Source organism: Oryzias latipes, chromosome 19, assembly GCF_002234675.1.
Source record: "Oryzias latipes chromosome 19, ASM223467v1".
In the NCBI taxonomy this organism is placed as follows: Eukaryota; Metazoa; Chordata; class Actinopteri; order Beloniformes; family Adrianichthyidae; genus Oryzias; species Oryzias latipes.
In genome coordinates, this window is record NC_019877.2 from 9,478,597 (window position 1) to 9,494,144 (window position 15,548).

At 38.8% G+C, this 15,548-nt stretch overlaps 2 protein-coding genes across 8 annotated transcripts; one reads left to right on the forward strand and one right to left on the reverse strand.

Moving 5' to 3' along the window:
* Positions 1–89: 89 nt before the first annotated feature.
* On the forward strand, positions 90–9,917 carry LOC101168497 (epidermal growth factor receptor kinase substrate 8-like protein 1). 5 transcript variants are annotated; one of them, XM_023949487.1, is made up of 19 exons: positions 90–465; positions 1,239–1,289; positions 1,424–1,582; positions 1,965–2,114; positions 2,217–2,296; positions 3,671–3,783; positions 3,988–4,046; positions 4,145–4,277; positions 4,359–4,447; positions 4,528–4,602; positions 6,074–6,222; positions 6,604–6,748; positions 7,897–7,949; positions 8,037–8,139; positions 8,236–8,358; positions 8,443–8,602; positions 8,732–8,897; positions 8,993–9,125; positions 9,594–9,917. In XM_023949487.1, the coding sequence occupies exons 2-19, from the start codon at positions 1,263–1,265 to the stop codon at positions 9,678–9,680; spliced, it is 2,004 nt and encodes a 667-aa protein (XP_023805255.1). In that variant the 5' UTR covers positions 90–465; positions 1,239–1,262; the 3' UTR covers positions 9,681–9,917. The 5 variants fall into 5 exon arrangements, with proteins under 5 accessions (XP_023805255.1, XP_023805254.1, XP_023805257.1 ...); XM_023949486.1 differs by having other exon boundaries at positions 307–465; positions 1,236–1,289; XM_023949489.1 differs by having other exon boundaries at positions 326–465; positions 1,236–1,289; positions 3,991–4,046.
* A 197-nt stretch (positions 9,918–10,114) lies between these two features.
* luc7l (LUC7 like) lies at positions 10,115–15,492 on the reverse strand. Of its 3 annotated transcripts, XM_020712212.2 has the most exons (11): positions 15,256–15,480; positions 14,053–14,123; positions 12,924–13,018; positions 12,688–12,786; positions 12,308–12,418; positions 12,077–12,220; positions 11,802–11,978; positions 11,572–11,660; positions 11,445–11,474; positions 11,193–11,360; positions 10,115–10,825 (listed from the first exon to the last, which is right to left on the reverse strand). In XM_020712212.2, the coding sequence occupies exons 4-11, from the start codon at positions 12,781–12,783 to the stop codon at positions 10,705–10,707; spliced, it is 936 nt and encodes a 311-aa protein (XP_020567871.1). In that variant the 5' UTR covers positions 12,784–12,786; positions 12,924–13,018; positions 14,053–14,123; positions 15,256–15,480; the 3' UTR covers positions 10,115–10,704. The 3 variants fall into 3 exon arrangements, with proteins under 3 accessions (XP_020567871.1, XP_004080415.1, XP_020567872.1); XM_004080367.4 differs by lacking the exon at positions 14,053–14,123 and having other exon boundaries at positions 15,256–15,492; XM_020712213.2 differs by lacking the exons at positions 14,053–14,123; positions 15,256–15,480 and adding an exon at positions 13,315–14,046.
* Between the last annotated feature and the right edge of the window lie 56 nt (positions 15,493–15,548).

Consider the following 15,548-nt stretch of genomic DNA (forward strand, 5'->3'; position numbering starts at 1 on the left):
CACTTCTGATTGGCTGAAAAGTTGGGCTTGAACACCTCTGAGGTGCGTTGAGGACAAAACGTAAGAGAGGACTAAACCTACACACGCGTGAGTTTATGCTTTGTCTTTGTTCTCGGTACAAGACTTTATAGATCATGTCAAACTAGTGAAGAGTTTTCTATAAACACACAAAAACTAAACAGAAAAGTTGAGGTGTATAGCTGAAGGAGTGCGACCAAACACACACCCACACATATATATATTATAATCTGCCCGTAGTTGTCATTCATTATGGTATATGTAATCCTGAAGCGGTGACTAAAAGAGCACATTTTTCATCTCTAAGGTGCTGTTGATGCTGGGCGGGACTCATAAGGTGACACTCCTTTTGCTTTGACATAACTCCCGAGAGCAAAGTGAAAATACCTGCGGAGACGAACGAAGACACATCATCATCACCTAAGCTGTTGGATCCCGTCAGCTTTGGTACGTTCTTCAACCATTCATGTTTTGCTTTTCTCTGTGGATCTTAATTGATTTATAATATGAAAGCTTTACCAGTAAAATACCTCTTAATCCCAAATACTAGATACAGAACTTAATTGTCTTTGAACAGCATCCATTTCCAATGATCTACCTTTTTTTTGCATGTTAGAGTTTAAGAGTCTTTATTTGTTGTTGTTTGTTTTCACTAATTGAAAAACCAGAGAAGTGGATGATTGAAAATATATTACTTTCATCACTTTAGTAATAAATGCAGTCTAATGTGTATTTATGCTTTTTCAAAATAATAACTAACGTGTGGGACCTTATATTTTTTGTCATATTTTCATATTTCTCTTTTAAAAGTTCTTTATTTTAAAGTGTGATGTGCCCTAATTTGATCAACAAATGTTAGTTTTACAACACAGTTTGATGCATTAGCTGAAAGCCCTCGGAAGTGACTCCTAATATTTGCTTTCTGTGACTCCAGTGAGTCCTTCATTGATGGTCAGTGAGGAACAGTGAGATTGAATAGTGAGATTGTGCTGCAGCCAGACTGGTTAGGCAGCTCTCTAACTCACTGCATGAACTCATGTTACAAAGGCGCAGACAAGATAGGTTAAGGCAGAATAAAAAAAAGAAAACACAATTGGCACATTTTTAGAATGTTGACTCACAGAAAAGAAGGTTAAACTTCTGTTTAACTCATCAGTACTTCATAAATCAACTGTTTCCTGTTGAATTCCCACTAAACAAATTTTTTGTACCAACAGCAGAGCTGACACAGCGACTAAATAACAATGAGCTTCAAACGACATCTTGTTAACGTGAGTTGTGTCTGACACACAAACACTTTAACCCCTTTCCAGCAAAACAAAGTTTTAATTTTTCATTTTTGTTAAATCCATTATAAAAGGGGTCATTTTTCTTATTGTTGCCATGTTGTCCTTTTTATTTCCAGCATCTTCTGACATTTTCACTCCAGGATGGGGATGTACAGAGTGTGGAGGAGGCGCAGACTCGTCTCTCTTTTTTGGCTGAGAGTAACAAACTTTGGAGTCAAAAAATGTTTTTAGATATTGATGGAGAGGGTGTTCATCTTCGAGACATAACAACCCAGGTAAGAGCGGATATGTGATCGTTTTGTGGCATAGGTGGAGTTTTTCTGGATGTTAATGTTTCATGGAAATCAAAGTCGGTTGCTCTGCTTAAACATCTGTTTTTGCCTCTTTAAGCCCATCTCTCTAAAAGACAGAATGTATTCTACTTGGTCTGTTTCATATGGGTGTAGGCTGCTTGCCTATTGTCATGCTTATCTTTCCATAAAGGCATATTTTATTCAAATGTGTGACAAATTAATGCAAAATTTGAAGGAAACATTATGCCCATTATTTAATTTATGTACCTTTTTCTTTATGTACCTGATTATGCTATATTTAAATGCAGTCTAAACTTAGAAATAACTAATATACTTTTCATTATATTGTCAAATTTTTACGAAGGAGGAGGTGGAGAGTTATGCTCTCAAAAACATCTACCGCTGTGACTCCATTACCAGTGAGAAACGCTTCCCCTCGATGCTTTTATTGGTGTGCCAAGTAACCGAACAGACTAAGCCTGACATCCTTTTCTTCAGCTGTGAAACTGTGAGGGTGAGTATCTGTCTTTAGTGTTTCCTGAATGAATAAGTGACACAGATGTTTTGGTAGTTTCATTACTTCGGGTTTGTCAGGTGACGCCACTTTCTTTCACAGGCAGAGCAAATCTGTGAGGACATCACGCATGGAGTTTCATCCTCTTCCACTAGAGGCAAGAGCCCTCCTTACCCTTTGAGGTACTGAAATTACATTTTTAATCTCACTTGTAATATTTTGACAGTATCCTAAGGCAGGGGTGTCAAACTCAGTTTCACTGAGGACCACATCAGCAAAGTGGTTGTCCTCAAAGGGCCAGATATAACTTATACATGTAACCAAATGTAATGAAAATAATTGAACTACTGTACTCCTTAATGTTAAATAACTCATTATTTATTTATCCTAACTTTTTAAAGTGACAATTACAGTTGCATAGAAAACATATGTTTGCTTGTTACTTTAGTATTTGATTCTGACAGGTTAGATTATATGGACAGTGTTTAAATCCTAATGTATAATTGCCCAATCCGATATTTCAAGTCCGATTCCCCCTAGATATGAATAAAGACACACCAGCTTTTATTTTTATTTTAAGAAATTAAAAACTTTCATGCTCTGGCGGGCCACATAAAATGACATGGCGGGCCACATTTGGCCCACAGGCCTTGAGTTTGACACGTCTCCTAAGGCCTTCTAGTGTCCAGATTTTTATTTCATATGTGTTGGTGTGGCTGTGTAATACTCTGCGAAACCAGATTCAGGTTTTAGCTGGTCAGTCATCAACACTGCCTCTGCCATCTCACCCAAAGTTCTATGAGTCAAAGCAGACTTGTGACACCCGTCCACCTGTCGAAGGTAAGGGAGGGAGAAACTCACAATGACAGTGTAAACAGCTGACAGGGACAGAAACTTGTTTTGCTGGTTTCCACATAGCTTAAGAAGGCGTGACACGGGAAGACAGCAAGGCCACAGTGACAGAAAGCAGAGACAGCAGAGGAGGGAGGACAGGCGCAGAGTCCAGTTTTAGAGCCTCAGTGGATTATATATATTGAATTTTTTGGTCTTTCAAGGAAACTCCGAGTCCAAGGCCCGAATTGTCAGGTAAGAAAGGCAGCTGGTGGACTTTTAAACGAAAAAATCTTCTGAAAGTCTTTTAGTTAGCACCTTGAAATTTTTGCCCTTGAGCCTGAAAAGTTAGACATTTTTTACTTACAATAATGTCAATGATATAATAATGTATTTAAAACAGTTTTAAAGTCATAAATGTTTGCATTCAATGATACAGATATGATCTAGCACAATTGGGCTGTTTGCTCTTCTGTCCATGGATTAAGGTCACAGGGGTTGAATTTCATTGAGTCCCATCACGGACAAAGGGAGGTAATTGTTTGAGCAGCAAAACAAATAGAAGATCTTCTCAAACTGTTCCAAATGCTTTATACATTTGTGTCTCTTATCACTTAAGCCAATCTGTGAAGGGTGGCGATGGGATGTCGCAAAAAAGGCGTTTTTCAACGAAAAGCTAACTTGTAATCCAAGATTCCAAGAGAAATTCTTTTCCCCTCTTTAAGGGCTTCTCCAAGAGACGGAGAGATGTTGGAACCCCGTGAAATACCGAGCCACCCTATCGCCCATGCTCCAAATCCCCCACCAGTCAACCCCCCACCATATCCTGGACTCAGAGGTGAGAAAACCTGACAAATCAGCCTTAGACAGATGGAAAATATGCAATTTAGTGCTAAATGATTGTAAAAAAATGAAAAACCTCACAGTGGCACAGAAATAGCTTTAAGATTCTGGAAGGGTGTGGTATTTAAATGTAAATATGGGGGAAAAGTGGGGAGGAACTGAAAATGGCCGCAACTGAACTGTCCGCCTTCTTACTCAGCAGCAAATGGTGTAAACGGCGGCCCTGATATTTCTTTCCTGCGAGCGGAGAGAGAAGTGGTACGGCGTTTCATCACCTTTGAGTCGATAAGGTCACCTGTGCCTATATTTCCAATCTAAACTGCCAAACAACAAAAAATGGTTGTGCCTTTCCTCAGGGCATCCTCAATCACTGTTTTGATGACATCGAGAGTTTCATGGGCAAGTTGCAGCAGACTGCGGATGCTGCGCTGGTGCTATCACAGAGGAAAACCAAGAAGAAAAAGAAAAGTAAAAAGCAAAGCGCTGAAGGTGAGAAGCAATGAAAACAGGCTTTTAAGATCATGCGGCACTGTTGTGTTAACTAATGACAACGTATTTGTCTGTCAACAGATGAAATGCTTGCTGCAAAGGCCCAACCCCCACAGGCGGAGGAATTTGTCGAAATCTTTCAGAAATTCAAATATTGCTTCAGCCTCCTGGTGTGTATTATTTTCTGAATATACGGATCTTTTTGATAGTTTTTCTGAGTTAATAATAAATCCCTATCTGTGCTCATCAGGCCCGTCTAAAATCAACCATCGTCAGTCCTTCATCAGAGGAGCTTGTGCATCATGTGTTCAAACCTCTAGATATGGTGAGTCAGCGTGATAAATTCCACCTCAGCACCTGCTGTGGACACGAGGTGTTGTCAGTGTGTATAAAAAGCTTCTACGGGATTTGATGAGCATCTTAAAATAAACTTGTTTTCCATAGATCTAGACTATGGAAACATCCAGGTACACTAGCCTTCGGGTTCAGAGAGGCAGGCAGGGGGAGCTGCTGGTGTCACCGAAATATATAGCGCTCTATATATGAGTGGGAGACAGATGGGTGTAGAGGAGGAAAAAGTGATATGAAGATTCATGGCAGGGAAATTACAGAAAAGAATCACTACAAAAGGGCAATAAATGATCAAAATGTATCTCCAGAAGAAAAAAATGACTCCTGTCAACCCATGAGACGGAAAAAGATAAATGAATTAATGAAACAAAGTAAAAGCACAAGTTTTTAAAAAGCGTACAATCCAAAATTTGATCTAACTAATTTAATTATGCTGTCGTTTTTTTTTTAAAACTTTTGATCTTATTTGCTTACATTGAAAATGTTCTTTTTATCTCCCTTTTGTTGTAAAGCCTCTGGCTTTGGAAAGTGTCATTCAGGGTGGTGATGTTGCCTCTCTAGTTAAGGATCTGCTGCACCAAAGTTTCACAATCCACGTTGTTTAACCTAAAAATAAAGGCTGGAAAAATTGCAGGTTTTTCTCGTGCAGCTGTCAGCTGATTCTCAGTCAAAGATTGGAAATTGACTGCATGGAAACTTTCCCAGAGATCATTTTACATCAGTGTAGGTCAAAAAGGATACGCCTTTAGAAGAAAACTAAAAGGTGTGTAGAATAGTTTTATGTTTACACATGCATTTGCTGTGTGCCCAGTGATTTAAACCGCTGTTCTACCAACTATTGATCTAACAGGTAAACACATATTATGTAATGGAGAGTCCTTTTTGTAGCTCTGCGGTGTGGTTAGAATTCCGTGTTTACACAGGTTTGACCTCGATCAGGAGGAATGTGTTTGATCAGGCTGTTCTCTCAGTAGACTTTTCAAACAATGAGTTTAGATCTGGGCTGTGTCTTTACAACTGGTCAGGCCCCCCTGTTCCACCCTGTTCCAAAGTCTACAAATAAGGCATGGTGGGATTTAAAGAACTAATAGAATAATGCACTTGTAGTGTTTTGCTATAATGCCACAAAAGTATTTAACAAAATATCAGTGCTACTTCCTTAGAAGATATGGAGTGTCAGTTGATGCTTCGCGTAAATGAATCAGGTTTAACACAAGCGTTTTGTTTGCATTGTCAGAACTCACGTGCGTCACTTATTGAGATCTCTGAATGTTGCTTTGTGTGGTAGCAGCTATTTGGATTGCATGTGTGTCTTTGAATGTGTGTGTTTTACCAAAAGAATGAGTAACAATGTCTACTTCCATTTGCTGGCTCTATCATTGCATGCCATGTTTAAACACCTGAGGGCATTATCAGTGATGCTATGGGATCTGGGTGTGTTGCAGATGGTGAAAACAACAGGGGGACCAGCCATGGGAGCTGCAGTGTCCAGCCCTGCCATGACTAACTCCGCCATTTCCCTGCTGCAAGAAACCCTGAACGAAGAGGAGAAGCAACTGTGGACGTCTTTGGGCCCCAACTGGACACACCCCCGGTCAGTAATAAAATATAGAAACACACAAATTCTCCACAATTACTAGTATATATCCATATCACTTAATAACTGCTAAGTTTAATTAATTTTTTTTAACTTTATGGAATATTTAAAAAAACTATTTTTTCACTTTTTAACACAATAGCTGTAAAATATGGCCAAATTCTACATTCTAGCGTGTACCACTGGGACACATTGGTTATTTGCAGCTTGAAAAGAATTATAGACTAAATAAGGAACATTAAAGTAATTATATTATCAACGTCAAAGACAAGATGGAAACTGAATTTGTTGTGGAACAAGGTAACCTAACCTCAGCCATCAGACAAATATTCAAGTAACATTAAGGAGCAAAGCTGTGAATTGTCCTGTCCTTCTAAGATCTAAGCTCCGAGGACCTGTTGCTCCATACACTCCTGTGTTCTTGGATGGGTGGAAGCCCGAAGCTGCGAGGGCGGACGGGCAGGTTTGGGAGGATCCGGTTGAGTCACAACACAAGCATGAGGCTCTCCTCGTAAAACAAGAGGTATGGAATACTTGTTTGGGATTTGGAACTAGCTGGTTATACTGAATGTCTTTGTGCTCAGAGTGACTGAAAACATTACTGAGGAGAGACAAAAGGAGTAGTATAGTGTAAAAAGCCTTTTAATATCTGACGTTCCGTTTGTACCAAAAATATGTTTTTGTGTCCACTGTCTGTCTATTTCTGGCACAAAGGGAACATCAGGGATTTATTTAACTGTCAAAAATGTAAAATAAAAAAATCACAAATAAATAAAGGATGGTACAATGTAATATAATTTTTTTGGAAAATCTTAACTTTATTTACACATTTGTGTTTGTTGTGGCTTTCTTGATGAAATTTCCAATGTATTTTGTCTTCTTACCATAATTCCAAAGTAAAGTAAAATCTCAAAATTCTAAGTTATTTTTAGTCAAAATTTTTGGCTTTTAGTCTCAGTTTGCCGACTTTCTCCTTTAACGCTCTTATTTTTGTTTCAAATTTTAAAATAAATAAAAATAAAATTTTAACCTTAAAATTCAAAACTGTAATTTCTAAATTAAAAATTTAACCTCAAAATTCAAACTTTGATTCTAAACTTCTGAACCTTAAAGAACTGACTTTGACTTTGATATTATTATGCAGTTCTTCGCTGACCTGGGTTATTTTTATGCACCTTTTTGCCTTTAATATTTTAGCAAAAACATCAAAAACTGTTATAGGGTTCAGTTTCCTCTTTCCCTCAAATCCGGCTTTGCTCCTTTTTTGTTTCAGTCTGTAAACACAGCAGGGTCTGGCTTTAATTTGATTAAACTGGCAACTTCAGTGCAATAAAAATATTCAGGTCTTTTTGCTGGATTTGCTATGTCTTGCGTTTAGTGTGGAGTACTGAGACAACATTAGTTGTGAATCGGCTTTTAATTGAATTGAACTAAACTTAAGGGGAGAAATAGTTTCAGTTTCCTCTCCTGAGGTCCAGATATTGCAGCTGCTCATCTGTAGTCACCAACTTCAATACGTTTCATTAATTCATTTATTTATAGAATAAATGAAGTTTGTCTTAAAATAGGATGTTTCTTTTGTGCTGTGGGGCTTCATGTGACCACCTGCAGCCTTTTATGCTTTTTTCCACACACTGATCATTAACATTGTCCTGTTTACGTCCTTTGTAGCAACAGCCGCCTCAGTCCAAGCGTCTTTCAGACAGAAACAACTATGAAGACATGTAGGTTATGCTTAATAAGGGTTTTCAATCTTGCGTACAAGGATTGCATGACTACATATATATTTTTTTGTTTCTTTTTACCCCAAGGGTTGCACTTCCTCCAGATGCAGAGAGACTCTACAGCTGCAGTTATGACTTCATAGCCAGGAATAATAGTGAGCTTTCAGTGCAACAAGGAGAAACTCTTGAGGTAAAAATTGAAGTTTTTTTTTTTTTTTTATTGTTAGAAATGTTAATCAAATTCAGTTTATGAAATGCGACTCCCTGCGGCTCTTCTGTCCTACAGGTGATCGAATCCTCCAAACGCTGGTGGAAGTGTCGCAATCGATTCAACCAGATCGGCTTTGTGCCCTTTAACATCCTAGAACCAGTGACTCACATAGAACACCCCACCAACGGACCACCCCCTGTAAGAAATCACTTGCGCCTCTCAGGTGTGCTTCCACCTGTGCATTTCGGAGGAATTCCCAATGTTGTTTTTTTTTCTCTGCAGGCTCCAACTCCCCCTCCTGCAAATGCTCCACCCAAAACTCTCCTTGGAGTCCAACCCAGCCCTCCTGCCCTGCCCAGGACGGCCTCCTCCTCCCCTCAGCGCCCTCACACCTTACCTTCCTACAACCAAGCAGTGCAAGTAGCAGATGAAACAGACAAAGGTACAAAACTGTACATTTAAATATACAAAAAGTAAAAATCTTAACCTAAAAATAACAGAACTATGTTTGTCTCCATTTTCTTTTCAAGTATAAAATTTGACAGGCCAACGTTTCAATCTTTTTCTTCAGTTATGTTGGTGAACGATGAGCTGCTGCAGAGGCTGACCAACGGGAAAGCCAACCTGAACAAACCTCTGGTCATCCCTCGTTCCTCGGAGACCAGCGTTCCTCTGGATTATCACTCCCCTCCAGAGGAAGTGACCGAGTGGCTAAGAGGGAAGGGCTTCAGTGAGCCGTGAGTCCTTCCCTTTTGGAGCACAGCTACATGACGGTCAATTTTTTCTATGAAGCTTGGCACTCAGCGTCATTTTGGTCATTTTTTTCCCCCAGAACGGTGAAATGTCTGGGTGTGCTGACAGGAGCTCAGCTGTTCTCCCTCACCAAAGACGAGCTGCGAGAGGTGATTCCAGAGGAGGGCACCAGAGTCTACAGCCAGCTCACTGTGCAAAAAGCGCTGCTAGAGGTAAATTAAGGAGTTTATTTCCAAAAAGGGAAGAAAAATCTGACTTCTTATGTCAGAAAAACTTGTCACACGTCCACGAACTCATTACACTGAGCCTGTTTATAAAAAGCGATAAGAGGTAATCAGATAACTGTGGCAATCAGATTTGTTGAGTCTACATGCACTTTAGGAATTCAACATTTTATTTTGAAATTTCCTCTTCACCATTTGGGGGAATATATGGTCAGCAAATTCTACATTTTAGTTGTTTTTCACTTTCCATACATGAATATTGAAAAATATAATCACATAATGTGATAATGGATCATAACTGACGATTTTTATCCCATTATGTTATTGATGTCATGTGATAACCACCAAAATCTGATTTTTGTGTGTATGTAACCACTTGTGTTTAGCACTGAATTCCCTCTATGAAAATGCATTTTAATAACATGTTTTTTCTTTCTGCTTTTTTTTTTTGGGTAGGATGCAAGAAGGGCAACAGAGTTGGAAGCAGTAATGGAGAAACAGAAAATGAAGGTGGATTTGAAGCTGGAGAGCAGCACTTTGTGAGCTGCAGAAGATCCACACCGCGGAGTCGGATCAACCGCTGCTCTGACGCCGGCCGCCACCGCGCATTGGACTGTAAATGTATTCACTGTATTTATCACAGCTCAAGTGCCTGACAGACTTAGCTGACTTTGTGCTAAAAAAAAAGCATCATGATCACTTTAAAGTCAAGGAAGTTGTCAATGAATGTAATGTCTTCAATGTAAACCTGCTACATTCATTAAATATTTGAACACTTTAGTGGCACTTGCAGTTTTTTCCTCCTCCGTGTACGGTATGTAGCTTTAGTACAGAGCCCCTTACAGAAAAATAAGATAAAGACATCAAGACTAAAAGAACTTCTAGTTAAATTCTGTGAAGTCCTAACTTAGTACTCATTACAAAGAAAGCGTAAAGTTTCTTGTTTGTTTTAAAGAAGTGAAGCCACATATACAACCAACTTTAAAACCTCTGTCATTTTAATTTGAAATTTGAGCTTTTGAGAACAAAGTCATGAAGATATTTATGTGAACAGTCAAGAAATGCATTTTTACACAAAGCAAAAACAGTTTCAGATAGAGAAGGAAAAAAAGGATAATTTTTCTTTTAAACAATGACAGCTTACAGGCTCAATGAGTTTTGAGCTTCTGACAAGGTTTTTTCAGTTTGCAACAAAAGAATCAGAAACTAACATTTTTAATTCAATTCCATAAACAGATTTGTTCACTATGTTTGACTCATTTTACGGGGATTTATAAGGAGGGATGTGTCGGCTTAAAACTACATTATAGATGTGGGTGTTTTATTACATCTATAATCAATAATCAACCTGCCAAATCCAGAAGCTTTCTTAGAGATTTGGAAACTAGAAAAACAAAACAAAGCAAACAAAAAACAAACAGGTTCTATGATGAGGATGGGGCAGGATTTAAAAATAAAAGAGAAAGGAGTATAAAGGGGTCAAGGCAAAGACTGTATGCAACACTGGAATATTATCAATGGACAGACAAAGGACAGGCGGCTGTGTGTAGTAGATGGGGTTTGGTCTTTAGAAGTCTCCCATGTCCTTATCTTCGGCTCGGCGGGAGTCTGACCTGCCGTTCACGCCATCCCTCCTGTCTCGCTCCCGCGAGCGGTCTCTGGACGAGCGCTCTCGATCCCTCGAAGACCTGTGACACATACCAATACTAAAGCAAGAGGCCTATTTTCCCAGTATGTCACGCATGGGTATTATATAGTTTGGCATTGAATTTTTTTACTTGCTGGGGAACTAGTGCGCGTATCCTGAACAGTAATTATGCGTCAGGTTGATGCAGACAGGAAAAAATGTGACTTGTTTTTGCTCTTGTCAATCCCATCATAATCTTGCTCTGTGGGCAAAATGTAGCTTATGGCAAAATGTCTAACAACTTTCAAATGATGGAAAATGACAACTTATGTAGAGAGAGAGAATGTTTGTATCACGGTGGTGGGAGTGATTTATTGGAAAGCTCACTGTTGCCTTTGGGGTGAAATGTAAAGTGTGAGCATGCATACTTGTGTCTGGAGCTTTGCTCGTGGCTATGGCTGTGGCGGTGACCTCGGCTGCGTGAGCGGGACCGGGTGCGGTGCCTCCTCCTCCTGTCTCTGGAGCGTGAACGAGAACGGCGTCTTTCCCGGGACGTGGAGCGAGAACGCCTCCTTCTGCGGTCACGAGAACGGGACCTGGGGGGGTTGGGGGGGGGGCGTACAAGTTTAGGATTTCCCCCAGCTAGTTCTGACTGCACTGAATGAAGATTACAAATGTACCTTCTGTGGTCCCTGCTCCGTGATCTGGTTCTGTAAAGAAATGGCAAAAGTGAATGAGGTTTAAAGTACATGAAACAAGTAACTGATCCTCCAGAATATTTTGCCAGAATTTAAAATGTTCTTTCACCTCCTCTTCATTTTCTCCTCCTTTTCTCTCTCCTCTCGTCTCTTTAAGCGCTCCTGGTTCCTCTTCTCTTGCTTCTCAAGCACAGTTTTCTGAAAGATAACACAAAAAGCACACAAATAAGAAGCAGCATCAACCTATAACAACCTCTGAAATTATTGGTCTGGACTCTAAACAAAATCCCTCCACCCAGATGAGTTTACCGTTTAGGTAGGACTGCACCCGGTAAATACCTTAAGCTGGTCCAGTTTCTCTCTAATCTGAATGAAGCCCAGGTGAAGCTTTCCACCGAAATGGTCAGCCAGACGGCGGTCGTTGTCGTGGAGACCTAGATATGCAGAGCAGACCTCACAAACTCTGAGTTTCTGTTGCTGAAAGCTGGAGGCTGGCATGGAGTTCCTGTATTCCTCCTGAGCAGAAACAAACATGGATGAATTAAAGTATTAGTAAAGGAAAGGTTTGCTCAATTCATGTATGAGGTTTCATTTGGCCAGCGCTCCTTACTAACCTCTGCATCCTTTTTCTTGGTGCGGACCTTTTCCACTTCCTGCAGAACCTTCTGAGCTTCATCCACGTTGCCTTCCGCTCCAAGTTGCTCAGCCTTGGCCAGAAGCTTCCCTATTTCTTCATTCAGCTCATGCACTTTCTCTGCCTAAAAGAAAGTAAAACCACACAGCCTGAAATAGCTATTGTGTGATGGCAAAACACGAAATAAGAAAACAGGACTGTAAATCGTTACCTTTGCTGCCACCTCAGCACTGATCTCTTCCTGAGTTTCAGCCAGGCGCTTCTTTGCGAGCTCAGTTCTTCGGTCACAGTCAGCAATGAATGACTCCAGATGATCCACTGCCTTTACGTCCAATAAAAAAAGAATAAGTCTTGTTTGAGAAAACATGATCTTAAGAACGAAACAGTGGCTGGGATAGGCTCCAGCAGCCCAGTGACCCCGAAAGGGACAAAGCGGTTAAGAAGATGAATGAATGAATGAATTAATTTTATAATCAAAACACCACTGGGAACATTTATATTAAAGAAAACAATTGTCATAGGGGGACTTTAACAACAGTTTTCTTAGAATGAAAAAAAAAAAAAAAGACTTGCTCATATTGCTTCACTTACATCAAGCTCAAAGAAAAGATCTCTCTCTTTGGAGGCTATTTCATAGTCCGCCCGAAGTGCCAAGTCATGGATCTTTGTACATTCCCCCAGGTCCATACGCTAACAAAGACATAGCAAACAAGATCATTATTTTCATCATTATAAATATACTATGATGTATTTATAAAGTATGTCAAATATGTTTATGTATTCAAAGACGTTTGTCACAAAGTTTAAAGAATATAGAGGCTCCTTACAGTTCCTGACAGAATGTCATGTGGACAGCAGTTGAGAAGATGACTTTTGCACACCCGCTCATCGGTAAACTTGACCCTCTGCCGTGTTTCATCTCCTGTAACAGTACAAAAACAAAAAACCCAAACATTAGAGCCACCTCACACATATGAGATCAGTGGTTAGATATCCTTTGTTTTAAGTGCATCCATTTGGCAAATGTTTGTTTTTGTAGAGTTTGATGGGAAAAATAGACTGTGATGGGGAAAAAATAAATAAAAATATGAGTCTTGTTACTGTAAAGTTTTAAAAATTCATAATAAATGTTATCAGCATCACTAAAAAAAGTTTTTTTAAAGCTTTTTCTGTTGTTTTATTTTTTTATTTTTGAACTTGGGATTTCTACATGCTTACCTTCACCTCAATTATGACTTTGTTATGCAACAGCCTCAAGTCATTTAAACTTGTATTGTTGGCTCACTGTCCACTCTATACTGTGGAACACCAAAAAGCAATAAACAAGTGCAAAAAAGTGATAAGTAAATGTCACTTCTTCAAAATTGGTAATACAAAAGACCTACACTTCTCTCATGAATATTTCATTTAAATTTGTCACTTTACAAAAAAAAAAAAAAAAAAAAGTTCAACATAAATCGAATGGGAAAACAAAAAAGTTATACACACTGTGATCTGCACCACATACTGTACCCTTCTGCATCTTCAAGACCCCAGCTGCAGAATTAAAACCCGCTGTAGAAAAGTATAAATGGGAACAGTTTTCTTGCCAATACCTGTGATAAGAAGTTGGGAGTCATACAAAAAACAGACTGTAAATAATGTAACCTTTTTAGTGTGGAAAGCATTACACTGTCGTCTGAAATATAGACGTGTAATGGACTGCAAAGTGTGAGGTAAATTGAAAGTTTTTTCTTTTTGATACAACGCGCACAAACGTTTTAGTTCAAGCTGTGTTGCACTATTGCAAATTGTAAATCTGGTCCCACACAACAATTACCTTGTTATGCATTTGTGTGCCACTGAGGAGTTACCAACTTGTGTTAAAATAAAAGGAAAAGCTACAATAAATTCCGGAAGGCAAACAATTTGTTTGGATATTATTCATAACATCTTTAAAAATCATGTGTGACTCACGGCTCGATGAACATGAGGCTTTTCTGCAACTCCTTTGCAGATTGATGTAGGCTGGCAATGATACACTGAACCTTAATGAATAAAATAAAGGGGCCACAATTGTTCAATTTGTATGCAACAAATGTATGGGAAGAAATTTGTATCAATCTCATCAGGCATACAACAACAAACTCACAACACAAGTTCACTTTTTTAAAAGTTGTTTTGAGTTGATTTATGGAGCTGCAAATGTTTTTCCAACTTAAATCTCAATTTTTAACTTAAATCTCAATTTTTAACAATGGAGTGGGAGATAATTCACCACCTTACATTTATCAACTGATCATCCCATAAATTCCTTAGTAGTCTTAGGAAAACAAAATTCCCTCAATGCAATTTATTGACAATATCTGGATTACAGAAATGTCACTAATGCGTTTCTTGACAGTAATGTTGGTCAAATTATGTCATGTAGCACAAAATAAAGTATTTAACAAAGCTATGTTTTTATATCAGTAGTAAGTGTGCTACTACACTAAGCTAATACATTAAAGAGACAGTAGTAGCACAATAATACTACAGAAAAATAATATATAGTTGTTTTTTTTTATATATTCATGGAGGGTAGACCTTAACTGACGAATACAAACATATTTAACATTACTCTATACTTATATAAAACCTCTAATGTCGCACGCCATTTCGAAGAAATTGTAACGTCACAAGTTAAGCTAAGTTAAGTCATATATATATATATATATATATATATATATATATATATATATATATATATATATATATATATATATATATATATATATATATATATATATATATATATATATATATATATACACATACAATTTGCCAAAGCTATGATCAGGTAGGAAACTGAACTCAGTCCAGGTCTTAACACCATGGTGTCCAATGATTGAGTTGCTTCACAATAAACGTTACGCAAGTATTAGCTAACGAGCTGTATCGCTAAGATAACAAAGAGTAGAGGTAAACTCATCGAGATGTAAAAAAAGCCACAACAAGTAACATCAAAATCTTGTATTCTTTTTATTTTTTTCTGCCTCAAAATAACGGTCTCCTGTTACAAGCAGCCCTCTGTGGCACACTCATTCATGCAGGTCTGTCCATCACACGCCAACACAAGCCAGCCTCAGCAGAGACTCCATCTTGGCTAGCTAGCTCCGTTAGCATGCTACGGCAACTCACCATCCCTCGCTGTTCCCATGAGTTGGTCGAGCAGAGCTCTCATTTGAGCTTGGGCAGACATTATCGAGGGTGTTCCTTCAACAACCTTTTTATTTCAAGTCAATAACCCGAGAACGGTTCCTTGGATTATACGCAGGGTTAGTCGAACAAATTATTCATCCAACCATTACCCAGAACAGATTTCCCCTATATCGCGAGCTCGTCAGTTTCCGTTTTGTTTTGGGGAAATGACGACAGCAACTGGCAGTCCTTCTGACATCAGTTTTCAACCAATCGCAGTGATTCTTGGAAAA